This window comes from Dipodomys merriami, unplaced genomic scaffold (assembly GCF_024711535.1).
Source record: "Dipodomys merriami isolate MVZ:Mamm:240054 unplaced genomic scaffold, mDipMer1.0.p SCAF_1, whole genome shotgun sequence".
NCBI lineage: Eukaryota > Metazoa > Chordata > Mammalia > Rodentia > Heteromyidae > Dipodomys > Dipodomys merriami.
In genome coordinates, this window is record NW_027202270.1 from 127,251,576 (window position 1) to 127,278,419 (window position 26,844).

At 41.7% G+C, this 26,844-nt stretch overlaps 2 protein-coding genes across 13 annotated transcripts in view; both read left to right on the forward strand.

Moving 5' to 3' along the window:
- The first annotated feature begins 150 nt into the window (after nucleotides 1-150).
- On the forward strand, nucleotides 151-14,103 carry Acyp1 (acylphosphatase 1). Of its 3 annotated transcripts, none has more exons than XM_070029851.1 (3): nucleotides 151-328; nucleotides 3,954-4,045; nucleotides 13,717-14,103. In XM_070029851.1, exons 1-3 carry the CDS (start codon nucleotides 166-168, stop codon nucleotides 13,930-13,932), a joined length of 471 nt encoding a protein of 156 aa, XP_069885952.1. In that variant the 5' UTR covers nucleotides 151-165; the 3' UTR covers nucleotides 13,933-14,103. The 3 variants fall into 3 exon arrangements, with proteins under 3 accessions (XP_069885952.1, XP_069885972.1, XP_069885962.1); XM_070029871.1 differs by lacking the exon at nucleotides 151-328 and adding an exon at nucleotides 556-651; XM_070029861.1 differs by lacking the exon at nucleotides 151-328 and adding an exon at nucleotides 3,517-3,620.
- A 2,410-nt stretch (nucleotides 14,104-16,513) lies between these two features.
- Nucleotides 16,514-26,844, forward strand: part of Mlh3 (mutL homolog 3) — a 40,211-nt gene continuing 29,880 nt past the window's right edge. For 3 of the 10 annotated variants that reach the window (XM_070029756.1, XM_070029818.1, XM_070029828.1), the window contains exons 1-4: nucleotides 16,514-17,762; nucleotides 18,164-18,308; nucleotides 19,457-22,787; nucleotides 26,696-26,794. In XM_070029756.1, coding sequence (XP_069885857.1) covers nucleotides 19,520-22,787; nucleotides 26,696-26,794 — 3,367 coding nt within the window. In that variant the 5' untranslated portion in view covers nucleotides 16,514-17,762; nucleotides 18,164-18,308; nucleotides 19,457-19,519. The other 7 variants (XM_070029801.1, XM_070029808.1, XM_070029766.1 and 4 more) reach the window with 6 other exon arrangements.

The following is a 26,844-nucleotide window of genomic DNA, read 5'->3' on the forward strand; positions in this document are numbered from 1 at the left end:
GGGGCGCGTGGGGGGGGGGGTAGGAGGTGAAGGGGGTGCGGTCGGGTTCAGTGTCACTGGACGCTGTGTCCAGCCAACTCGGCAACTCAGCTCTGCCCTGCCCTCGGGAGACGGGGGAGGGGCGGGAGGCTCCATCACAGAAGCACTTGTGTTTGTCTGAGAACAATGCTCCCAGCCCTCGGGGTGTGCCCTCGCCGGGCGGAGGGTGGAACCCCGGGATGCGCCGCGGAGCCACCCCGCCGCAGGATTCCGGTGTCCGCCCGGCTGGCGGGCGCGGGCCTGCTGATCGCCGCGCTGGCCGCGCTCGGCCGCTCCCCGCGGGCCCCAGGTACGGCCGCAGCCCTCGGTGCTGCCTCCCGCTAACTGCTTGGGAGCTTGAGCGCTGATCTTTTTTTTCCCCCACGCATTATCTTTCTGGAGTGGTTTTTGGAGCCTCCCTAATTATTCTGTTATTGTAATGGTTTGCTCTCACGTGGTAAATACGGCTTTCAGTACTTAGGGCCCAGGCGTGACTCAGCCAAATGCCATGATAATAAAGCTAACTGCCATCGACAGTAATCAGCATAACTTGATTTCGGCACTAACCGATACCCTAGGACTTGGTTGACCTCAGGAGAGAGTTTGTTGGTCTTCATGCTTCGGTTCATTTGGGTAAGCTGTTTGGAACGGGCGGCTCACTTTTCCTGTAACTACTCAAAAGAATTCTGCACGTGGTCGGTCGTGTTAATACTGCAACACAGACTGCAGCTTTTAAGTGTTACAGAGAAAATCCTCCTCGCTGGGTCCTCAGGTTTTTTTCCAGTCCTTGTTTTCATTCCTAAGTGAACTATTCTGCCTTCTCCACAACCCAGCCCCAGACATTTCCACTCTCCAGGGGCCTCCAGTTAGCTCAGCTTCTCCAGCCTCTGTCAACTCCCACAGCTTCTCTCCACTCGGGCAGAATTTCCCAGAGGCTCCTTTCTCTCTGACTTCCCTCTAGTTTCTAGTTTGTTCCTGGACATGTCACTTCTGGAGTCTTCTCCACCTCCAATTAACCAGCAAAAAGCAGTGGTTCAAGTAGTAGAGCACCAACCAGACAAGCATGAAGCTCCTGAGTTCAAACACAGTACTGGAAAATAACAACAACAATAATAAAGTTGAAATGCGTAATTTAGCATGGCATTTCTAACTCCCAGATTAGATCCACCGTATCTTTCCAGCCCTGCCTCCCCTTCCTAGTCCCTAGATTCTAGTTCAGTAGGGCCAATTCTGGTTGTGTATTAAAACAACTTGGGGGCTGGGAAGGTGGCTCAGTGATAGAGCGCTTGCCTTGCATGCATGAGGCCCTGGGTTCAATTCCTCAGCACCACGTAAGCAAAAAGAAAGAAAGCCGCAAGTGGCGCTGTGGCTCAAGTGGTAGAGCGCTAGCCTTGAGCTGAAGAGCTGAGGGACAGCGCCCAGGCCCAGAGTTCAGGCCCCACGACCGGACCCCTCCAAAAAAACACACACACAAAAAAACAACTTGGAAAGCAATATGTTGAGAGTAAGGTCTAGGCAGTCATATTTTTAGAAGCTTCTCAACGGTTGAGAACCCTGGTATAGACATAACTGACCAGTTGTCCTTTCTTGCCTTAGTGGTTCTCTTTCCATGTCTGGGAAGTGGTAGAATACACCACAGCTTCATCACATACTGGATAGAGCACATTACAGCTCCATCACTTAACCTTGGAATAATGCTGTTTTATACAAGAGCCAGTTTTCCCAGACAGAATTCATTTCTTTGCTCCTTCATAATATTTTTGTTCCTGTTATAAGGGCTGATTCAAGATGAGCTCTCAATGAATGTTCATGAAATTGAATTACCATGTTGTATATTTTATTGTCATCATGTGCATGCATTTGAATATATCCTTTCCACTAAAAAAAAAGTAAAAACTGGGGTTGGGAAGATGGCTCAGTGGTAGAGTGCTTGCCTTGCATGCCTCTGAGGCCCTGGGTTCAATTCCTCAGCACCACATAAGCAAAAAGAAAAAAGCCGGAAGTGGCGCTGTGACTCAAGAGGTAGAGTGTTAGTCTTGAGCTGAAGAGCTGAAGGACAGCGCCCAGGCCCAGAGTTCAGGCCCCACAACCGGACCCCCCCCCCCCAAAAAAAGTAAAAACTCTCTGAAGGCAAGTGTTACCATTCATCTTTGTCCATTTTATGGTGTTCCATACATTTTAGATTCTCAATAGATTCTGGATTCTAAAGAAAACCTAAAAAAAAAAGGGGTGGGGGGACCAGGTACTGGTGGCTCATGCCAGTAATCTTAGCTAGTCAAGAGGCTGAGACCTTGAGGATCTTGGTTGAAAGTCAGCCCAGGCAGAGAAGTCTGTGAGACTTATCTCCAATCAATTACCAAAAAGTGGGAAGTGAAGCTATGGTAGAATGCTATTTGTGAGCAAAAAATGCCAAGAGGTAATGCCCTGAGTTCAAGTCCCAGGACTAAAACAAAAATAAATAATAAATAAATTTAGGTAAAAATTGCATCAGCAAATACACCTTTTCTTTTTGTTGGTGGTGGCGCTTGAACTGAGGGCCTGGGTGCTGTTCTTGAGCTCTTTTGCTCGAGGATCTGGATCCATACTCTGTATTGGAATTATTCATTTTCATTGGCTGGCATGGCAAGCCCATCTTACTTGCAGAAGCTGCCAACTTATTTACTTGGATGGAGACTTAAGTTATAAAGAGATAGAATCTAAAGAGGAATAATAAATACAAGCTCTTCTTTATACACATTCCTAATCATAAGGGTAGCTGAATTCAAATGTCTACCAGACAACAATCCTTACCCCACAACCCACTTTGACAATTACCTTTTCCAAAAATAACTGGTTTGATTGATATTGATTTAGTTGAGATTCTAGAAGCCTGAGTTATTTGCTTTTGCTTTGTTTAGCTTCTGTTTTTTATACATTCATTAGCTACTCAGACATCTTCTCAGTACAGTAGATTCGGTGGCAGCTTTCAAAAATCCAGGATAAATAACCCCATCTGCATGTATTATATATTAGCTCCTCTACTACTGACTTCAGAGTAGACATAGAACAAAATGGAAGGGAAATGAGAGGAAAAAAATCAGGACAAGAAAGGGTGTGTGTATGTCTTTTTTCGGTTTATTTGTGGCGTTTTGTGTTTATTATCAGTATTCCACACTTCCAGAATGTAAGTTCCTCCATAGGGAGACTCTTCCCATTACCCAGTACTGTGAATTGGCAGCACCCAGTAGGCCACCAGTGCCTTTTTATCGAATGAGTGAATGTGTCCCAAGGACTTCGTCTATACCTTTCTCGCCACGAGAAAATGAAAAGAGGGATGTGGGCTTCGTGACTGAGGTATAGCTCGATCTTTGTTTGTAGCATCCAAGCCACGTTTTGGATAGATCCTCAATCCAACACTTTGCTAGGTTACTTGCTGGTGCTGAAGTCCCACCCTCTAGGCGGGCTTAGGGCTGAGGCTCTGCCTCTGATTGGTCAGAAGAAGGTGATAGGCATGAAAGACAGCGAAGGAGAAGCAAGACTCAAACTTCCGGAAGCGGCGGTTTGCGCGGTTTGGGGTCGGTTGGTCTGGTGGTCGCCCGTGTTGCTTGGGCAAGAAGAAGAGGGTGAGCCTGGGAAGGGAGGTCCAGGGGCGAGCTCCCCACAGAGAGTTACTGGTAGTAAATGGGCATCCTGGGCCGCGTGGGAAGAGGCGTGGAGGGGAGGGACGGGGCTAGCGTGGCCCTGTGAAGTAACGGGATACACAGGTCCTTGGCCTGCGAGGCCTCAGCGCTCCTCCCCGGTGTCCTGCCGAAGCTTCCCACGCTGGCGGCCCCTTCCGAGAAGGACCTTAGGTCACAGTGGGATGGGTGGAAGAAGTGCGAGTGGGGCCCCTGCTGCCCCAGGATTAGCAAGTCCAGAGTGGGCCTTTACTTTTCTGTTTTCCTGGTCTCTGACAGGTCCGAGCATGGCAGAAGGGGACACCTTGGTATCAGTGGATTACGAAATTTTTGGGAAGGTGCAAGGGGTGTTTTTCCGCAAGTACACGCAGGTATGTGACCTACAGCCAGCTACGAGCGTGCAAACAAAAAGAGACTTGTTTCTGGCAAACGTGAACCGGGAAAGGCTGGCTCTTTGGTAGCTATATGGAGAAATGCATGGTGTAGCAATGGAGATGACAATCTTCTGAGATGGGTAAAACGATGTAAATGGCAGATTCTCGGGCTGTTAGCTAAAATGGTCACTGAGCATCTGTTGACACATTGATGTTTTGTTTTTCCTCTTCCAAAAGGAAAAGTCCTGTTGTGGTTTCATCAAACTCACATATCTGATAGGAAACCACCGTTCACACAGAGATGGCCCTTAGACGAATTGATTCTTGCTCATGTAAATTATGTAATTGTTTCCCTTCCTAGTGTGTGTGTGTGTGCGCACGCACACCAATCCTGGGGCTTGAACTCAGGGCCTGGGTGCTCTCCTTGAGCTGCTACCCCCATTTCCTGATTTTCGGTGGTTAACTGGAGAATCTCATGGACTCTCCTGCCCAGGCTGGTTTCGAACCAGGATTCTCATCTCTTAACCTCTCAAATAGCTAGGATTATAGGCACGGAACCACCAACACTCAGCAACTTTTTGTTCCTTTTTTTTTTTTTAGTCGGTTGTGGAGCTTGAACTCTGGGCCTAAGCATTGTCCTTAATCTCTTCAGTTCACTGCCAGCACTCTACCACTTGAGCCATAATGCTACTTTCCTGCCTGGGCTGGCTTTGAACTGTGATCCTTAGATCTCAGCCTCCTGAGTAGCTAGGGTTACAGACATGAGTCACCAGCACCCAGCTTTCTGTTCTTTTTTTGACTTTGAAGAATTATTCACTTTTTCTAGCTGAAATTTCTCAAGTTAAAAATAACTATTCATTCCATAATAGTAATGGTAGCATGGTTTCCTGCTAGAGTAATAGAGAGTATTTGAAGAGATAAACTGTTGGCAACTCTTCATCTACTTTAATGGCACTAATCTTCCCTTAACATTCACACACAAGGGCTGTCTCAATTTCCCTTCTGCATTTGTACAGGGATATCAGGCTATGGCTCACGCAATGTATGTACTACCTCCTTATAGAAAATGACTTAGGGCTGTGGAACTTGTTGTTGATTGTGGGGATTGAACTCTGGGCCTGAGCTCTATCCCTGAGCTCTTCAGCTCAAGGTGAGCACTGTACCACTTGAGCCACAGAGCCACTTCTGGTTTTCTGGTGGTTTATTGGAGACAGGAGTCTCACGGAGTTTCCTGCCTGGGCTGGCTTTGAACTGTGATCCTCAGATCTCAGTTTCTGAGTAGCTAGGATTACAGGCATGAGCCACTGGCACCCGACCTACTGCAGAACTGTTATATTGCTGGGATTAAAAATTCAGACCAGGGTGGGGGTGGGGGCGGGTGGGAAGGTAGCTCAGTGGTAGAGCGCTTGCCTTGCATGCCTGAGGCCCTGGGTTCAATTCCTCAGCACCACATAAGAAAAAAGAAAAAAGCCGGAAGTGGCCCTGTGGCTCAAGTGGTAGAGCGCTAGCCTTGAGCTGAAGAGCTGAGGGACAGCACCCAGGCCCAGAGTTCAGGCTCCATGACCGGACCCCCCCCCCCCAAAAAAAAAATTCAGACATGGGGGCTGGGAAGGTGCCTCAGTGGTAGAGTGCTTGTCTAGTATGCATGAAGCCCTAGGTTCCATTCCTCAGTAACACATACACAGAAAAAGCTGGAAGTGGTGCTGTGGCTCAAGTGGTAGAGCACTAGCCCTGAGCAAAAGAAGCTCAGGGACAGTGCCCAAACCCAGCGTTCAAGCCCCAGGACTGGCAAAAAAAAAAAAAAAAAGAAAGAAAAGTTATGGTTCTTGGAAATAGAAATGTAAGTTGACAATGCCTCATACTCGAATTAGTTGTAAAATAATTTCTTTATGCTTCATACTCAAAGTGCCTTTTGAAGAAAGAATTGCTGGAAGTTATAGCAAAAGCTTTGTTCCAATTAGCTGTGCTTACGAGTAATATGGAGCAAGTACCTGTGATTTAGTAGATAGAAGTGACAGCTTCAAAGAATAGCCGTTGACTCATGGCTAATTGTAGCAACTCAACAGACTGAGATCTGAGGATAGAGATTTGAAACCAGTCCAGGCAAAAAGGTCTTAAGAGCCTGTCTCCTATTTATCAACAAAGTGTCAGACTGGAGCTGTGGTTCAAGTGGTAGAGCACAAGCTATGATTTAAAAAGCTGAATGAGAGCTGATTTCAGGCCTCAGTAAAATGAGCAAGAGAGACAGACAGACAGAAGACACACAGTAAAATGGGAAAAGAGAGAGAGAGAGAAAGAAAGAAAGAGAGTGATTAAGTTGCTAAGGGACAAGGACCAGATGATATAGCCCATCTTTCTTGCCTTATATTCCTTCCTCTGCCTCCAGTTTAGAGAAAGAGTAAAAAGAATGTAGAGCTAGGTGTTAGTGACTCATGCCTATAAGCATGGCTACTCAGAAGGCTGAGATTTGAGGATCACGGTTCAAAGCCAACTGAGGAAAGTCCTTGAGACTCCTATTAACAACTGGAAAACCAGAAGTGGAGCTGTGGTAGAGTACTAGCCTTGAGCAGTAAAGCTCAGGGACAGTGCCCAGATGCTGATTTTAAACCCCATGACTACCACTACCAATAACAGAGAATATAGAAAGCTACAAGGAATATTTCATCATTTTTTCTTAAACTTGTAGCTTATTCTTTACTGTTTGTAATCTTTTTTTTTTGTCGGTTATGATACTGTGAACATTATTTGCATGTTTTTGTACAGACATTTTCTGTTCCTTTAGGCATCTATACCTAGGAGTACTTTGCTGGGTTATTTAAGCTACCAAAATTTCCCATTTTACACACCAGCAGTGTATGAGAATTTCGATTTTTTTTTTTTTTGATCCTTGCCAATAGCTCTCATGGTCTTATTTATAATGACCATCATAATGGGTGTGAGCATCTCAGAGGATTTTTGTTGTTTGCTTTATTTTCAGGTACCAATAAATTTAAAAATATTTTAAGTGATACAAGAAATGGTCTTCAACCGGGCGCTGGTGGCTCATGCCTGTAATCCTAGCTACTCAGGAGGCTGAGATCTGAGGATCGCGGTTCAAAGCCAGCCCGGGCAGGAGAGACCGTGAGACTCCTATCTCCAATAAACCACCAGAAAACCGGAAGTGGCGCTGTAGCTCAAGTGGTAGAGCGCTCGCCTTGAGCTGAAGAGCTGAGGGACAGTGCCCAGGCCCAGAGTTCAAGCCCCATGACCGACAAAAAAAAAAAAAAAAGAAATGGTCTCCAACTATAGGGGAACTACAGTGCAAACCAGTAACAAAACTGGAAACTGTGTAACAGATACTCTTTTCAACCTGTATTAGAATACACATAATATAAAATTTACTATTTTAACCATTTTTAATATTCAGTTCAGCAACCCATTGTGCTACCATCTCCACCATCCATCCACAGAACTCTTAACAAAACTGAAATTCTACCCACAGCTAACTCCTCATTTTCTCCTCTACCCAGCCCCTGGCAATCATGATCCTGCCTTCCATCTTTATAAATTTGGCCACTTTAGGCCACTCACAAATGGAATCATACTGCATTGTTAACACCTTGGGGAGTGGCTTACTTCACTTAGCATAATGTCTGCAAGGGTATATCCACATTGAATCATGAGTCAGAATTTCCTACTTTTTATAATAATGTGTAATATGTTATACTTGTATGCTCTCAGGGTAGTTTTGATTTGCCTTCTCCTAGTGATTAATGGTGTTGAATATCTATCTTTTCAACGTCTTTTTTTTTTTTTTTTTTTTTTGCCAGTCCTGGGTCTTGAGCTCAGGGCCTGGGCACTGTCCCTGAGCTCCTTTTGCTCAAGACTGTCACTCAAGCCACAGCTTGTTCTGTTTATGTGGTATGGAGGAATTGAACCCAGGGCTCCATGCATGCTAGGCAAGCAGTCTACCGCTAAGCCACATTTCCAGCCCCTTCTACAGCTTTTTACAGGTAAAAGAAGATACTGTATGTTAATGAAATGAGCTCCCTTCCCAGCTTAGTACACTCCTTCCCTTCTCCACAGCTTAGCATGCTCCTTCCTAGGCAACACTAGGCCCGCTTAGTAAAGGCAGTAAATAATCCCCTCTACCTTGGGATGGCACTTCTCTGGGGCAGCTACCACCATATAAGGCAACAAGAGCCCCTTAGAGTGACCTTCAGGTCTGGGCTGCTGCAGGACCCTTATCTACTATTTGGATAGCAGTTATAAATCCTAGTCCACCATGATGAAGCCCTTGGCCCACATGTCCACACCGGGGTCTCCACCTCCTAGCCCCTGCTAGCTCCTCCTAAGCTTCCTAGATTATATAGGTCACCTCAGACAAAAGCCCGTGCTTCTTACTTGTCTCTTGTGAAGAGTCTTGCCGGCCCTTTTCCCGGCTATATACCTTTCTTTGTTCTCTATACTTGGATGTCTGTGGTTTTCTGGTAAAGGTCTAATAATCTTTACTGTAATCCTTTCTTCTATTTTTATTTCTCATTGATTATAAGACTTTTTATACTGTAGAGAGTAGTCTCTTTTTATATGATTTGCATACATTTTTCTCATTCTGTGAATTTGGTTTTATTTCCATTGATCATATCCTTGACGAAGTCTAATTTAGCTCTTTTTTCTTGTCCTTTCAGTTTTACCACTGAGCCACACTCCCAGACCTCTTTCGGTTTTATATCTAAGAAACCTTTGCTTTGCCCAAGGTCATGAAGTTTTATTTTATATTGTCTTCTAAGACTTTCATTGTGTAAGCTCTTAAGTTTAGGATTTTGATCTAAATTGAATTATCTGTGTATGTGTACATGTCTGTGTGTGCATGAGTGTGTGCGTATATTGGTTCTGGGGCTTGAATTCAGGGACTTGTTCTTTTGTGTTCAAAGCTGGCTCTTTACCTACCACTTGAGCCATACCTCCATTTCTGGCTTTTTAACTAGTTAATTGGAGATCAGGGTCTCCTGGATGTGTGTGCTTCAGTGGGCTTCAAGCCTTTATTTTCAGATCTCAGCCTCCTATTATAAACATAAGCCTCTGGTGCCTGGCAAGAATCTTTCTTTAAGCTTTTGTAGAATTCATCTGTGAAGCTATTTGGTCTGAGGCTTTTTATGAAGTTTTTTTTTTTCCAGGTACTGGGGATTAAATATAGGGCATCTGACTTGCTAGACAAATAGTTTACTGTTAGCTACCCTTTAAGACTTTTTTGCACTATTATTATTTTGTGCTGGGCCTGGGGCTTGAACTCAGGATATGGGCACTGTCTGTGACCTTTTTTGCTCAAGGTGACTGTTCTACTGTTTAACCCACAGCTCTCCTTCTGGCATTTTTGGTGGTTAATTAGAGAAAGAGTCTCATGGATGCTGATGGCTCATGTCTGTAATCCTAGCTACTCAGGAGGCTGAGATCTGAGGATCCCGGTTCAAAGCCAGCCCACGCAGAAAAGTCTTTTATCTCCAATTAACCACTCAAAAACCGATAGTGGAGTTGTAGCTCAAAGTGGGAGAGCATGAGCCATGAGTGAAGGAGTTCAAAGACAGTGCCCAGGCCTCATGACCAACAACAAAAAAGGTTTCATGGACTTTTCCTGCTGCATCTGGTATTCAGGTATGTGCCTGAACAGTTATTCACCCATTTTAGGCCTCCCCTTGTAGCCTAGAATAATAAGCACATGTCACCATGCCCAGTTTATTTCTGTTTAGATGGAGTCTTGAAGACCTTTCTGTCTTGGTCTTGATCTTCCCAATCACATGCTAACAAGTAGGAATAGAGGCATAGAACCAACAGCATCCAGTTCTGGGAAGTTTTTGACTTGCAATTCAGACTCTTAGGGTATCTGTTCTTTTTTATTTAGTTTGTCTTTGTGGCAATCTGTCTTCATCTAAGTTACCTAATTTTTTGGTATATAATTGTTCATTGTATTCTTTCATAATACTTTCTACTTTTGTAAGGAAAACGGTAATAGTCTTTCATTTCTTATTTCTTATTCTAGCCATCATTTTTCTATATCAGTTTAGCTAAAAGTTGTCAATTTTGCTGATGATTTCAAACTACTATCTTTTAGTTTCATTGATTTTTTTTTTTTCTCCTTTAAAAAAAATTCTTGGAAGTGGCGATGTGGCTTAAGTGGTAGAGTGCTAGCCTTGAGCTGAAGAGCTGAGGGACAGCGCCCAGGCCCAGAGTTCAAGCCCCATGATCGACAAAAAAAAAAAAAAAAGAAAAGAAAAATTCTTCTCGGGCTGGGAATGCCTAGCACACATGAAGCCCTGGGTTTGATTCCTCAGTACTGCATAAACAGAAAAAGCCAGAAGTGGCGCTGTGGCTCAGTGGTAGAGTGCTAGTCTTGAGCAAAAAGCACTCAGAGACAGTGCCTAGGCCCTGATTTTTAAGCCCCAGGACTGGCCCCCCTACCCCCCTAATCTTTCTTCTGCTCTGCTCTGCCTTGTATTATTGCCTTCTTTTTGCTTGTTTTAGCTTAGCTTGCTCTTTTTTTTTTTTTTTTTTTTTTTGATTGTTCATGGGCTTGAAATTGGGGCCTGGTCACTCACTGACCCTGAGCTCTTTTTTGCTCAAGGCTTGTCCTCTACCACTTTGAGTAACAGTGCCACTTTTTTTTTTTTTTTCTGATAGTTAATTGGAGATAATAGTCTCATGACACAATAAAAAAACTTATTTAAAAAAAAAAAAAAGAGTCTCGGGCTGGGAAGGTGGCTCAGTGGTAGAGTGCTTGCCTTGCATGCCTGAGGCCCTGGGTTCTATTCCTCAGCACCACATAAGCAAAAACAAAAAAGCCGGAAGTGGCGCTGTGGCTCAGGTGGTAGAGTGCTAACCTTGAGCTGAAGAGCTGAGGGACAGTGCCCAGGCCCAGAGTTCAGGCCCCACAACTGGACCAAAAACAAAACAAAACAAAACAGAAAAAAAAAAGAGTCTCACGGACTTTCCTGCTGGTTTTCAACTGGGATCCTCAGATCTCTGCTTCCTGTGTAGCTAGGATTACAACTATAAGCCACCAGCACTCACCTTGCTATTCTTGTATGTTACTGATTTAAGGAGACTTAGTTTTTGGATCGAATATGAGAGTTAGTGATTATTATGTTCCTGAAAATGTAAGCAGAGGGCCGGACATGCTTGTCACCTCAGCACTTGGAAGGCAGAGGAGGATTGAGAGTTTGAGGCCAGTTTGGTCAAGATAATGAAACACTCTCAAAAAAAAAAAAAAAAAATATATATATATATACACACTATCAGAAAAAAAAAAAAAGCCAGATGACTGTTAAGAATGCATACGGGCCAAGTGCCTGTGGCTCACACCTGTAATCCAGCTACTCAGGAGGCTGAGATCTGAGAATAGCAGTTCAAAGCCAGCCCAAGCAGGAAAGTCCATGAGACTCTTATCTCCAGTAAAGTGCTCAGAAAACTGGAAATGGTGCTGTGGTTCAAATGGTGGAGCACTAGCCTTGAGTTGAAGAGCTGAGGGACAGTGTCCAGGCCCAGAGTTCAAGCTCCACAACCGACTTAAAAAAAATGCATATGGGTATTAGAAAGAATTAGCTTTTTTCAATTAAAAAACTTACTTAGATAGATATTCAAACCTGAACATAAATTAGTAATATTTTGCTATTATTTTAAAAATTAGAATTGAGGGCACAAATGAAACCTGTTGGAAATTCTCATTCTCAACACCAGTCCAATTTTGGAATTTTTTGTTCATTCTCAAGAGTTCAAATAAATCATATTGCAAGTTATTTGGCTGTTAGATTCTCTTTCTCAAAACTACACAATCATGCTGATAGTTATTTACCATATATGGCAAATAACAACTAGAGAAAGCCAACTCCCCTCTGTTAATATGAAGCAGAAGAATGCAGTTGTTACACACAGTCAGTTGGATATGGTGTCTTCCTCAAAACCCATTCTCAGCATTCTTCTTTTATGTTTTTGTCTCTGGCAGTTAGTAATGCATGCTATATGTATCTCCTGGTTTCCTTCATTCCCTAATTTCTCTCTCCCTTAAAATTTATTTGGTTGTAAATTATCGTTTGTTCACTATTCTAACATGTCTTTCCATTGAACATAACTGATTTGATGGATACTTTAGTACTGCATCAAACATTTTTCTGTGCATAACGTTTCCTTTGGCTAACCTCCAGCATTTTCCTGTGTTTACTAGGTCACTATTCTAGCATTTGGACAGGCAATCATGCTAACTCCTATTTTCTTATGCAATCTAACCCCCTCTAATATAGATTATTCTATGAATTAATGACTTACACTATTCTAATTATATGTTTATAAATAAAATTTTCTCTAAAATAGCATTACCTTTGCTAAAGGTTTAATTTTGCCTAAGCTTAACAACTTAAAGAGCACTGAAGAACCAATGGCTAAAACACTAGCCACTACTATTAGTTGGTCTTTATAAACTCATTCAGTTTTAAAGATATTGTGAGCCCGGCACCAGTGGCTCACGCCTGTAATCCTAGCTACTCAGAAGACTGAGAGATCTGAGGATCATGATTCAAAGCCAGCCCAGGCAGGAAAGTCTGTGAGACTCTTATCTCCAATAAACCACTAGAAAACCAGAAGTGGTGCTGTGGCTCAAGTGGTAGAGCACTCGCCTTGAGCTGAAGAGCTGAGGAACAACACCCAAGCCCAGAGTTCAAGCCCCATCGCCGACGCCCCTCCCCCCAAAAAGATATTGTGATTATTTAAACAGAAGAAAAGAATGTCTTGTGAAAATTTGATGGTTATGAATGCTCAACATTCAGAGGCTGCTCACAGCTCCATTCTTTCTCCAGGAGAATGACAGAAAGTGTCTTTAATGTAACATAAACATGTTGGGTTAGACAGTTTCTCTATACTAGAAACAGTGGGTGAGTTGCCCAGGGAATTATGAAATACTCTTTTAATGATTTTTTATTTTTTGGGTCCGGTCACAGGGCCTGAACTCTAGGCCTGGGCTAAGGGACAGCCCCTTAGCTCTTCAGCTCAAGGCTAGCGCTCTACCACTTGAGCCACAGCGCCACTTCAGGCTTTTTTCTTTTTGCTTATGTGGTGCTGAGGAATCGAACCCAGGGCCTCAGGCATGCAAGGCAAGCTCTCTACCACTGAGCCATCTTCCCAGCCCCTCTTTTAATGATTTTTAAAGATATAATGGACACCATTTCTTCTGGATTTGTTTACATGTGGTTCTGATTTAAGACAAAGAATCAGATAACTTCACAATTTTTCCATTTAAACATAACCAGTCGGTCTTTGATTAAGAGAAAGGAAAAATGGGCAAGGTACAGCCCTGTATCCTAAGAACAGTCAGCCTTAGGGAATTATTTTGAAAGTATCTGTTTTGGACTTAAGTCTAAAGACTTAACCACATTTACCACATAGTGAAAAATTCTAAAAATTTCAAGTGCCTAGGTTTTATAGAATTGAAGAAGGAAATGGAATCAAGTGGGTAACACTTGATGTTAAAATCATCAGTGAGATCCTCTTGCTGTCTTTCTATTTTGATTTTTCTGGACAATGTCAAATTAGTTTTAGCTTGTTGTGTGGCCAAGATTCTGGCAACAGATTATAGTCTTGCTTTGTTTTGTTCCATCTCACTGGATCTCTTTCTCTCTTCTCTCTCTCCCTCTCTCTTCCCTTAGGCTGAAGGTAAAAAGCTAGGATTGGTAGGCTGGGTACAAAACACTGACCGCGGCACAGTGCAAGGACAACTGCAAGGGCCCATCTCCAAGGTGCGCCATATGCAGGAATGGCTTAAGACAAGAGGAAGCCCCAAATCGCATATTGACAGTGCAAACTTCAACAATGAGAAAGTCATCTTAAGATTGGATTACTCGGATTTCCAAATTGTGAAATAATGGCCTGCATTTTAATTTTCTAAGATAAACTTAGAAGGCTGGACAGAACTATCCTGTGTTCAATATTTTTCAGTAAGTTATTTTAGTGTAAGATATTTTGCTGTTTAATATGTTATACATATGATAGAAGGATTGCAACTGTACAGTTCTCAATAAAATCACCTAAGACTCTTTTGCTTTATAGCAATTTATTTTATAAATTTATAAATCTTCAATGAAGTTTCTTTTAGAGGAAATAATTATTTATTTGTGGGAAGAAATTTGTGGGAAGAAGACTTTGAGGTCAATTTAAAGAAAAGCAGTAACTTGGAATCTTTCTTTAAATGGTTTCTTCAGAAAATTACATGATTAAAAATGAACAAATACCAGTTTAATCTATATGCTATTCAAATGATGTTTTAGAGTGATTACTTTTAGTATTCCAGAACATCTACCAACATTCCTGTTTTCTGAGTAAGAAATTCACAGGAAGTGATGCTATGGGCTAAATGGGTATGTTCCCACCCCTTCCTTTATATTCTAAATTCCTGAGCCCTCAAACCTCTGAAAGTGACTATTAGGAGATAGTGCCCGTAAAGAGATAATCAAGTTAAAATGAGGTTGTTAGTGTAATCATTCCTTGAGTCCAAGTCCAAAACAGACATAAGTTAATCCTTAACTTCCTGGCCAACACACCAAATACATTACCAGAAAGTTTAGAGTAGTTAAACAACTTCAGTACTTGTGTCTGGCAAGAGAAAATTGAGGCAAGACATGAACATAAGGATTACAGAAAGGTTTATTAGAAAAGAGATATGGCAGAGAGAGCGCACATGTGGCATATGCCACGTGCGAGACCATGAGAACACACGCGCAGGTAAGATGGCAGTTCAACCCTTCTCTGTCATTTTGTACTGTCTTCCTCATTACAGATCTTCACTTTGTGTTAAATAGTGAAGATTGAGTGGCTTTCTGATTGGTGAGTCTCCTTTCTGTTATATGTAAGATTGTGTTGTCAAAGATTTATAGCCCTATCCTTACTTATTTCCTCATTCTTTTTATTTATTTATTTTTTACAGTACTGGGGCTTGAACTCAGGGCCTGGGCACTGTCTCTAAGCTTCTTTTGCTCAAGGCTAGCACTCTGTAACTTGACCACAGGGCCACTTCCGGCCTTTTCCATTTATATGGCACTGAGGAATCAAATCCAGGGCTTCATGTATGCTAAGCAAGCACTCTACCACTAAGCCACATTCCCAGCCCTTCCTCATTCTTTTGTGGCTTCTTTCCCCCAGTTTATTTCAGTTGTTAGGCCTGTTTTAGTTTATAAGCTTACCTTTCCATCTCTAAGTTCTTTTTTTTTTTTTTTTGGGTCCGGTCGTAGGGCCTGAACTCTGGGCCTGGGAGCTGTCCCTCAGCTCTTCAGCTCAAGGCTAGCGCTCTACCACTTGAGCCACAGCACCACTTCCAGCTTTTTTCTTATGTGGTGCTGAGGAATCGAATCCAGGGCCTCGAGCATGCAAGGCAAGTGCTCTACCACTGAACCATCTTCCCAGCTCCATCTCTAAGTTCTATAGGCCACAATTCCCTGATTGGCTGCTTTTGTATTAACTCATCATTGTTATGGGCCCTAATCCAATCCTACTGGTATCCTTATACAAAGAAGAAATATAGCAACAGATAATGTGAGCACACAGACAAAAGACCACATGAAGATGGTAATGTTCATGCCAAGGAGAGGCCTCAGGAAAAATCCCTGCCAACATTTTAATCTCAGACTTCTTGTCTCCAGAACTGAAAGCAAACTGCTGTTTAAGCCACCCAGTCTGTGGAATTTTGTCATGGAGCCCCAACAAACTAAGCAATAATGAAAATTTTGCCTCATCAGCCCCAGAAGTCTGCTTTGATTAGTGATTCAACAAGTATATATTAAATACTTACAAGGTTTCAAGTTTTGTCATAAGTTCCATTTTTAAAGCAAAGTTTCAGTGAAATTAAGACAAATAAAAACCAAGTATTGATGAACAATAATTCCCAAAACATTCTCATGATGTTTTTAGAGTTCTGCTCTTCTTTAGTTAGGAAATGGCTGTGCTGGCATTGGGAAGATACCAAAAAAAAGTCAATAAAGAGAGTCCTGGTGTCCTCATTTGTAAATTAAGACAGTTGAGCTAGTACTCAGTGTTTTCTAGCTCTGGAAAACATTAATTCTAAATGGAAAACTTTGGGTTTATTCACGGAGTGCCTACCATAGGCCAGGCATTGTTCTTGGCCGCCATGATAAAGCAGTAAAACAGGCAAAATTCCTACCTTCATAAAACTTACATTTCAGTGAAGGAAAACAATAAATGAAATATATATTGAAATAAATATTAGTATGTGCAAAAGAGGGAAAAGTGAGAAAAGGAAAGGAAAAGCAAGTAAAAACAACTAGATCCCACAAAATTAAGAAAAGTGAGGGAAGGGCTGGATTGGTAGGGATGGATGAGAATGTTGAAAGGGGTATTCATAAACTGCTTTATTGAACAGGCAACTCCTTTGTGCTACCACTTAAAGATAATAAGTGGGTTTTTTTTGTTTTGTTATGCTGGTCTTGGAGCTTGAACTCAGGGCCTGGGCACTGTCCCTGAGCCTCTCTGTGCTTAAATCTAGTGCTCTACCACTTGAGCCACAATGCCACTTCTGGCTTTTTCTGTTTATGTGGTACTGAAGAATCAAATCCAGGGCATTGTGGATGCTAGGCAAGCACTTTACCACTAAGCCACATTCCCAGCCCATAAGTTAAAATTTTTAATGTAAGCTGGGCCCCGCTCCGGTGGCTCACACCTGTAATCCAAACTACTCAAGAGGCTGAGATCTGAGGATCACGGTTCAAAGCCAGCCCAGGCAGAAACGTCCATGAGACTTTCTTTATCTCTAATAAGCCACTAGAAAACTGGAAGTGGTGCTGTGGCTCAAGTGGTAGTGCACTTGCCTTGAGCTGAAGAGCTCAGGGACAGTGGCCAGGCCCAGAGTTCAAGCCCCACAACCAACAAAAAAATAAAAATAAACGTGTATATATACACAATGAAATTTTACTCATTAGAAAGAATGGTACTGCATCACTTGCAAAGAAATGAAGGGATCTGGAAAAAAAAATAAGTGAAGTCAAGATCAGAGAGACCAGGGATGCACATTTTCTGTCATGTGGAAGTTAGAATTAATCTTTAAATACCTAAGTAAACACTTTGGGATGGCATGCAAGTATACACCAATCTATTAACAGTAAAGTATGGTAGTTTCAGGAAAGAAACGGTATAATTCCTACCTAGTAAGGCTAACTTACTGTCAAACACGAGGAAATGGGTACTTAAAAGGGGGAGGTAAAATCAAGAGGGAGTAGACAAATGGGAAAGGTAGAAGATGAGAATGCACTCATAAAATTCAATACATAACCTAAAAAAATTGAGGGAAGGGATGGAGTTGGAAAGGACGGGGGAGAATGTTCAAAGAGGTGACATTGATCAAGACCACATTATATTCATAAACTACTTGGTGAATGGCAACTTCTTCATACAGTTAAAGATAATTTTTAAAAAATATTAAAACAACAACAACTAGAAAGAAGCCCTTCAAACCATTCCAAAAGATCAGGGCTGGAGATCTTGGGTACCAGCAGGAAAGGACGCTTAGAAAGTAGACTTCCGGCTGGCAACACCTGGTGCGCGTGCGCACTGGGACGTCGCGCAGGAAGCGTGCCGGAGAGTCCCCTTCAGAAGCGCATGCTCGCGGGCGCGCACGAGCTTCTCAAGCCCTAGCGCGCGCCTGGCGTCCGCAGCGGTTGGCGGTCAAGTCGGGTGGAGGAGATTCGAGGTGACTTGGGGGAAAGCACGCGACACAAGGATGATTCCGGGGATTCGTCTAACACCAGGAAGGCCCTGGTGACCGCAGCGACCTGCTTTTTGGTGCCACACGCTCCAGGGGTCCGAGAGACCCCCCCCCCCCCCGCGGCCGAGACGGCGTGTTCCCGGGTGGAGAGGAGGGGCGGCGAGGCGGGGCCTAGGTCCGGGGCGGGTTCGCCCGGTGGAGAGGCGGGGCTGGGGCGGGGCCTGGGGGCGGGGCGGGCGGGGCTGCTGGGAGGTCCGGCCTACTGGGCCCGCGCTGTGGCTGGGAGGAACTCTTTAGTTCGAATCCTCTTAGCTATCACTCACCATTGCTGCGGGCTGCCAAATTCAGTCTTAGCACCTGAAGTTATACAGTTCTGATTTTCCCAGGCTTGAAAAACCAGCCCTGCCACCTGCGAGAGGTCTCGTTTTAGAAGAGATGGGCACCTTTCATGGTCCTAGAATCTTACTTTGTCTGTGAGATAAACTTAAAATCAGCTTCAGACAGCTTCATACCATCATCAGTATTGCCAAGGTAGTATGTACTGGTATGTAAAAACGAAGTATTACTGTAAGAGAATATCAATAATAAGGACATTCTAAACATTATATCAAAGTAATACATAGACGAGATTTTAAAGTTTAAATAGTAAAGTCATTCTTTCTGGTTCCCAGTCCCTGTTCCCTGCGGCAACTATGTTTAACTAATAATAATAATTGTAGTTGGTTTTATTTTTCCATTTTGTTGCTGGTCCTGGGGCTTGAACTCAGGGCCTTGCTTTCTCATCTGGCTTTTTACCTCACAGCTGGTACTTTTAACACTTGAGTCATGCCTCCAGTCCAGAATTTTTCTGGTTATTTATAGATAGCTTAGGTTGGCTTGAAACTCCCAACTTTGGGCTGGGAATGTGGCTTAGTGGTAGAGTGCTTGACTAGCATGCATGAAGCCCTGGGTTCTATTCCTCAGTACCACACAAGCAGAAAAAGCGGAAGTGACCCTGTGGCTCAAGTGGTAGAGTGCTAGCCTGGGGCAAAAGAAACTCAGGAAATTGTCCCTGAGTTCAAGCCCCAGGACTGACAAGAAAAAACAAAAAACAAAAACAAAAAATCCTCCCATTGCTCTATTCAGCCTCCTGAATAGCTAGGATTACAAGCCTTGGCCAGGAGAGCCCTGCTATATTAATTTTTCCTATTGCTTCTCCTTCCTACCAACAATGTCTTAACAGTTCATCATACATTTTTCTAAAAGTCATTGTATAATGTATAAATGTTATGAAACTAGCTTGGACTTTTTTCATGAATAATTTCTAACGAATGTTTCTTAGCTGAATTTAATTTAGGCATCTGGTTTTGGTGAAGTGGTTAGGATTTCGAGTACAGTCTTTATGGGTCAACATCAAGTATAATTATGACTGTTTTAGGGCATGTGGTACTTAGAAAGGAGCAATGAAAATTAAGAAATTACAAATGCTCCTTTGGATGTTAAATTCATTGCACCTGGCATGAGTTTTGTGATCTGCCTAGAAATCAGAGGTTAATTTTGTTTTATTTCATAATTTAGCTTAATATAGATTTCCTTTACTTCAAGTTATATTTTTCTATAACATTTGGATGAAAATAGGTAATGCCATGTAACTGGAGCTTTGATAGTGTGTGTGTATGTGTGTGTGTTTCTTCCCCTAGGCAATTATTTCAAGTCAGAGAAGGAAATCAGTGCCTGGCATTCTCACCATCTTTCTACCTGCCATGATCAAGTGCTTATCAGCTGAAGTGCAAGCCAAATTGCGGTCTGGTTTGGCCATAAGTTCCTTAGGCCAATGTGTTGAGGAACTTGTCCTCAATAGTATTGATGCTGAAGCAAAATGTGTGGCCATCAGAGTGAATATGGAAACCTTCCAAGTTCAGGTGATAGACAATGGATTTGGAATGGGGGATGATGATGTAGACAAGGTGGGAAATCGTTATTTCACAAGTAAATGCAGCTCGATACAGGACTTAGAGAACCCAAGGTTTTATGGTTTCCGAGGGGAGGCCTTGGCAAGTATAGCTAACATGGCCAGTGCTATGGAAATTTCATCCAAGAAAAACAGGACAATGAAAACCTTTGTGAAACTGTTTCAGAATGGAAAAGCCCTGAAAGTTTGTGAGGCGGATTTGACTAGACCAAGCACAGGAACAACAGTAACAGTATATAATCTGTTTTACCAGCTACCTGTGAGGAGGAAATGCATGGATCCTAGACTGGAGTTTGAGACTGTTAGACAAAGGATAGAAGCTCTTTCACTGATGCACCCTTCCATTTCTTTCTCTTTGAGGAATGATGTTTCTGGTTCCATGGTTCTTCAGCTCCCTAAAACCAAAAACATATGTTCCCGATTTTGTCAAATTTATGGATTGAGCAAGTCCCAAAAGCTAAAAGAAATACAATTTAAATATAAGGAATTTGAGCTTAGTGGCTATATCAGCTGTGAAGCACACTACAATAAGAATATGCAGTTTTTGTTTGTGAACAGAAGACTAGTTTTGAGGACAAAGTTGCATAAACTCATTGACTTTTTATTACGAAAAGAAAGTATTATATGCAAGCCAAAGAATGGCCCTGCTAATAGGCAAATGAGTTTAAGTCCTCGGCATCGGTCTGCTCCAGAACTCTATGGGATATATGTGATCAATGTGCAGTGCCAGTTCTGTGAGTATGATGTGTGCATGGAGCCAGCAAAAACTCTAATTGAGTTTCAGAACTGGGATACTCCCTTGACTTGTATTCAGGAAGGAGTAATAATGTTTTTAAAGCAAGAAAAATTATTTGTGGAATTATCAGGTGAAGATATTAAGGAATTTAGCGAAGATAATGATTTTAGTTTATTTGGTGCTACTCTTCAGAAGCACATGTCCTCTCATGAGAAGAGTGACCAAGGCAGTTTCCAGGAAGCATGTAATAATATTTTGGATTCCTATGAAGTGTTTAATTTACAATCAAAAGCTGTGAAAAGGAAATTTACTGGAGAAAACATAACCACAGAGAATTCTACAGAATCAGAAGCTACCAGAAAAAAGAGAAATGACTCATTTTCCTATAATTTTGAATCAGATGGCCCATGCCATAGCAAAATGACAGAGTCATCTTTATACAACAAAGACAGCTCTCACTTAGAATCAAGGATATTGGAACAAGAAACAGTTGAAGCACCAGAATCTAGAGAAAATGAGAAACATCAAAAACCTTACTTGGAACATAACACTTTAGAAAACCCATGTGGAAGCAGTCCACAAACATTTTCAGTCCCTTTTCAGACCCATCATTCTGAGGAGAGTCGGGCAGATGGAGAAATACAGAAAGTATGTACTACTGTTAGTGGCACAGCTGCCAACATCTTGAATAATAGAATTCAAAATCAGCTAGAGAAATTTAAAGATGTTACTGAAACTGACTGCCAATCTCTGCCGTTTGGGTCAACATTATTTAGAGTACATAGTGCTGAGAGAGAGAAAGAGAGAAAAAGAGAGCCTCATAGTTATGGAAGAAAACGAGTTTTCACTTATGGACGAGTTAAGTTATGTTCCACTGGCTTTATAACTCATGTAGTACAGAATGAACAATGTAAATCAACTGAAGCAGAACATTCATTTAAAAATTATGATCAACCTGGCTCTCATGCCCAAGAAACATTTGGAAACAGAACACATCATTCAGTTGAGATTCCAGACTGCAAGGATGTAACCAGCACTTTCAGTAAAGAATCTGCTCAACTGCCCAACAAAAGTTTTTGCAGAACACATTCCAGTTATAGACTAGAGAACAAAGCAACAGCAGCTAATAAAAATTTTTCTCTTTTTCAGAAAAGTAGTGAAAAATTACACCCAGATTGCTTATTACCTGATACATCCTCCTCTTTTGAGTGGTATAGACATGTTGCAGGCATTAGTAAGAAAACTGATAAGTTGACTGGTTCTACCAGACCCATAGTCCATAAGAAACTAAGTTTGAGTTCACAACTAGGATCTTTGGAGAAATTTAAAAGGGAATATGGGAAGATAAAAATTCCTTTGGATATAGAAGTAGAGGAGGAAAATGTTGAAGTCAGGACCTGTCTCAATCTTCAAGATGAACCTGATAGTTCATTGAAAGACAGGAACCACATAGACCAAGCTGGTGTTTGTAAAATTACTACTCTAAAGCATAGTGATTCAAATGATGACTGTCAACCAGTAAGTCACATCCTGTGCTCAGAGAAGTCTCCACTTTCTAAAGAAGATTTCTTGGAACAACAGATGCCTTGTTTGGGAGAAAGTCCTATAACAGAGTTCTCTCACTGCAACAGAAAGCTTTTGGATGCTGAGAAGTCACCTCAATCACTAGCCTCTAAATTATCCAGACTGAAGGATTCTGAAAAAGAGACTCAAACAATGGAGGAGATGAATCATTTAAATGAACTTTCAATTTCAGATTCCAGTAGGAAAAGCAGTGACTTGCACAGTGGGCTAACCCTTGATTTTTATGAGCTAGTTAAAAATGAGCATGAGAAAACAGAAAGCAGTATCCTCCCAGTGTTAGAACCTGTCACACAAGATCATTCCTTTAATAATGATGGTGAAACACATTCTAACAGTGATACAGCAGAGAACACTGTGACACCAGCAGCTCTGTTGGCATTACCCTGTAACAGTTATAAAATTGCCAGAGAAGATGTTGATGTTCTTATCAGAGCTTCGGAGCAACACACAGGAAGTCTTGAGTCTCCCAATCTAATGGTAACAAGTCAAGTAGAAGATGCCAAAAAAACCCAAAATGAAGTATCTTCCCAGAGTGAGGAATCTAAGTCAGGATCTTATGGGGAAAATGAGTCAACCGCTTCTTTGGATTGGCAGCAATATTTTGATGTAGCCCTGGGCAGAATGGTATACATCAACAAAATGACTGGCCTTAGCACATTTGTTGCTCCTACTGAGGACATTCAAACTGCTTGTACTCAAGACCTGACAACTGTGGCTGTAGATGTCCTATTTGGGAATGGTAAGTATGTGGTATGCACTGATCTGAAATGCTTTCGAAGATGGGAATGATGGCCAAGGAACAAGGTAATTATTGTTTAAAGACATAATCATAGCCAGGTGTTGGTGGCTCATGCCTGTAATCCTAGGAGGCTAAGATCTGAGGATCACTGTTCAAAGCCAGCCTGGGCAGGAAAGTCTGTGAGACTCTATCTCCAATTAACCACCAGAAAACAAAGTGGCACTGTGGCTGAAGTGTTAGAGTGCTTGCTCATCTTGAGCTGAAGAGCTGAGGGACAGCACCCAGGCCCAGAGTTCAAGGCCCAGGACCAACAAAATAAAAGAAAAAAAAAATAGACATGATCCTAACAGACAAAACATTTGAGGCCAGGCACTGGTGGCTCATGCCTGTAATCCTAGCTACTCACGAAGCTGAGATCTGAGGATCGAGTTTCAAAGCCAGGCCAGGCAGGAATGTCTGTGAGACTCTTATCTCCAATTAACCTGAATTAACCAGAAAACCCAAAGTGGCACTATGGTGGAGCACTTGCCTTGAGCTGAAGAGCTCAGGGACAGAGCCCAGACCGAGTTCAAGATCCACAATCGACAAAATACATACACACAAAAACAACAACAGCAAAAAACATTTGAAGGATTTTTAAAACAAAGATTCTATAGAGCCAATGATATTTAAAAATAGTAATCCAAGCTGAGTGCCAGTGGCTCACACCTGTAATCCCAGCTACTCAAGCAGGTCTGAGGGTTGCAGTTTGAAGCCAGCCTAGGCAGGAAGATTTGTGAGATTCTTACCTCCAACCAACAGAAGGCTGAAAGTGAAGTTGTGGCTCAAGTGATAGAGTACTAGCCTTGAGCAAAAAAGTTGAGGGGAAGCACGTAGGCCCTGAGTTCAAGCCCCAGGACTGCTCCCCCCCCCCCCGCCCAAGGGAAAACAATGAAAAACTGACACAGAATATAAGAGTACATGTATGTATTGATGAGATGATGTATGTATGTATAACACAGGTAAATGATCCATTTGACTGAAAATGGTACTGTTAATAGCCAAGAAGACCCACAGTTCCCCCCATCCAATTTCCTCTTCACGGTCAAACACACCGCTCCCCCAGAAATCTTTGAAGTTTATCTGGCATCAGATAACGGCTGAATGATTCTGAAACTATGATGATTTTTCAGTAAAATCTGTAGATCAGTACATTACTAGTTTATGAACTTATTTTTCTGCCAGAAAGTAAGACTTGATCATAACATTTTCAATTTTTTTCAAGTATATATTTCCATAACTATGCTTTTCAGGTATATATTACATGATAGTCCACTTGATCTGATTTTGGTGTCTGAAGAGAATAATGTGACATTAGATCATAGCACAAGACTATATCAGAGTCTACACTGGGACTCTGGCTTCTCAGGTCTCCCGTTAGCATTGAAAGTGACATTCTTTTGGAAGTGTGTTGAGAGCCAGATGTTGGGAGATGGTAATGCTGATTGCCATCTGGCTTTCACTAGGAAGATAAATATTAAATCTATATCTACATGAAAAAATCTTGAATGTTGCAAAAGAATGTAAATTGTGTGAATATAATTACAAATCAACCTATAATTTTTTGGATTAATATCTCTTGCAAGAGACTTTGACTTAGTTTAAATACCTCCTCCCTTTTTGTTTTTTGTTTTTATCTGTGTTGTAACTTTCAATGTATACAATAGAAGTAGTAGATACTTTTCTTTCAGTATTGCTCTTGGCTATCAAGTTGCTCTTACAGCAACTTTATGTGCTTCTCAGTCTAGGTCATTTCATGTCCTGGTTTGTACAGAATGCTTAGCTGAGGTACAGCTAAGACCCCAGCACTTCATCTTCTGAACTACAGCTGCTTCTGTTATGGTGCCAAAAAACTAACTGGATGACATTAAACTGAGATGGTTCTTGCCAAAACATAGAGGGAAATCTTAGTTGTCATATTCAACATAAACATCTGCTTCTGTTAAATAAATCTAAACTCTAAAACACTTCAATCCACTTAACTTTCTAGATTAGCATGTTTTATAGTGAATGTCTGAGGATTATGTTAACTCATAATTTCCCAATGAAAAATATTTTTGGTACAGAAACAAGTTCTATGAAAGCCCCTTAGTACTCCCTCATTAATGTGGAATATTATCTTACTGGAAATGGTTTAGTTCAACATGTATAGCAGGACATTAGGACATGGTCGAACCATACATGAAAATGCTACATGCAGTAATTTATTAAGAGAATGTTGTGGGGCTGGGAATGTGGTTTAGTGGTAGAGTGCTTTGTCTAGCATGCATGAAGCCCTGGGTTTGATTCCTCAGTATCACAAACAAGAAAGAGCTGAAAGTGGAGTTGTGGCTCAAGTGGTAGAGCGCTACCCTTGAGCAAAAGAAGCTCAAGGACAGTGCCCAGGCCCTGAGTTCAATCCCTAGGACTGGTGACACACACAAAAAATAATTTTGTTGTATAGAAGAAAATATCTATAAATGTAATTTTAAGTGGTGCCAAGTCCTCAAGCCCTAGAAACAATCCTTTTAGAAATAATCTTTAACCAGGTGCTGGTTGCTTGTGCCTTTAATTCTAGCTATTCAGCAAGTTGAGATCTGAGAATCATGGTTCAAAGTCAGCCTAGGTGGGAAAATCTGTGAGACTGTTTTGCCAGTCCTGGGGCTTGAACTCAGGGCTTAGGGCCTTGAGCCTCTCTGTGATCAAGGCTATTGCTGTACCACTTGAGCCACAGCGCCACCTCTGGCTTTTTCTGTTTATGTGATACTGAGGAATCAAATCTAGGGCTTCATGCATTCTAGTCAAGCACTCTACCACTAATTGTGGCTCAAGTTAGTAGAGTGCTAGGCTTGAGCAAAAAAGCTCAGGGACAGTGCCCTGAGTTCAAGCCCTAGGACAACACCCACACCCACCCACACCTTTTTTTTTTTTTTTCTGTTTTTTCTGGGGCCTTGCACATGGTAGACAAGCACTTTACTACTGAGCTATATCCTGGACTTTTAAAAATGTGTTTAATTCGGCCCTTTCTATTATCAGTTACACTGTTTACCTTGTACCTTAATTCTCAGTATATCCATTTCTTGTCCAACAAATTGATGTTTTTGAAACAATAGCTTCCTCATGTTTTGCTGTTCATGTTCCTGTTCAAACCTGTCAAGTTCAGCATTGTTTCTAAAACTCAAATCTGAAAGAATTTAAATTCTTCAGAGCATTGGTAGAATTTCAGCCAATCTTATCTGACTTTGGAGTCTGAAATGAGAGTCTTTCATTGTTGATCTTTTCATATATTCATTTAGCATTTGTTGATGGTTACACTGTGCTAAATTGTTGCATTGTGGGTATCTTTCAGCATTTCACAGTCTTACTGAGAAGACAGTTATGTAAATATAATTCTGATAAAGTGAAATAAGGTTATAGTAGAGACATATTGAGATAAAATGCAAAAAATGGGGATTTGCAAAGGTAATAAGTTCTAGCTGTTAAACTCTAACACAAGGTTTTTCTGGGTAACTATATATTGTAGGATATTTAGCAGTATCTCTGGCATTTATCTGCTAGATTCTACTAGCACCATTCACCCAAGTTATGACAACAAAAAAAATCTCTCAAACTACTGCCAAATATTCCTCCATGCAAAACTACCCTGTTGAGAATCACTATGACCTAAGTGTTCATTCTGTCTGGTTTAGATGGATAATTAGTTAACACATTTATGTAGATGCTTATATTAGCAGATTAGTTTCTCCATTTAGTGTTTGGTAATTGGTTCTCCATTTAGTGTTTGGTAATTTTACATCTTTAGTTTTTGGAGGAGGTTTTATGTAATTTAAATTTTAATAACTTATTTGTATATTGAGTTCAAATTTCTAGGTTTTTCCTTTTTTATTTAGGGTCTCAATACAGATGTCATCCTTTTAGAAGCGACCTTATTCTTCCTTTCCTTCCAAGACCTCGGGAAGAGAGGACTGTGTTGAAACAGAATATCAGAGGTGGGAGCAATAGCATAGATTTTGGGGCCACCTAGTCCACCCCATACCAC

Coding starts and splice junctions, on each gene's coding strand:
- Acyp1 (XM_070029851.1), top strand. CDS start 166: ATGCTCCCAGCCCTCGGGGTGTGCCCTCGCCGGGCGGAGGGTGGAACC. Junction 329..3,953: donor CCGCTCCCCGCGGGCCCCAG/GTACGGCCGCAG, acceptor GGTCTCTGACAG/GTCCGAGCATGGCAGAAGGG. Junction 4,046..13,716: donor TTTTCCGCAAGTACACGCAG/GTATGTGACCTA, acceptor CTCTTCCCTTAG/GCTGAAGGTAAAAAGCTAGG.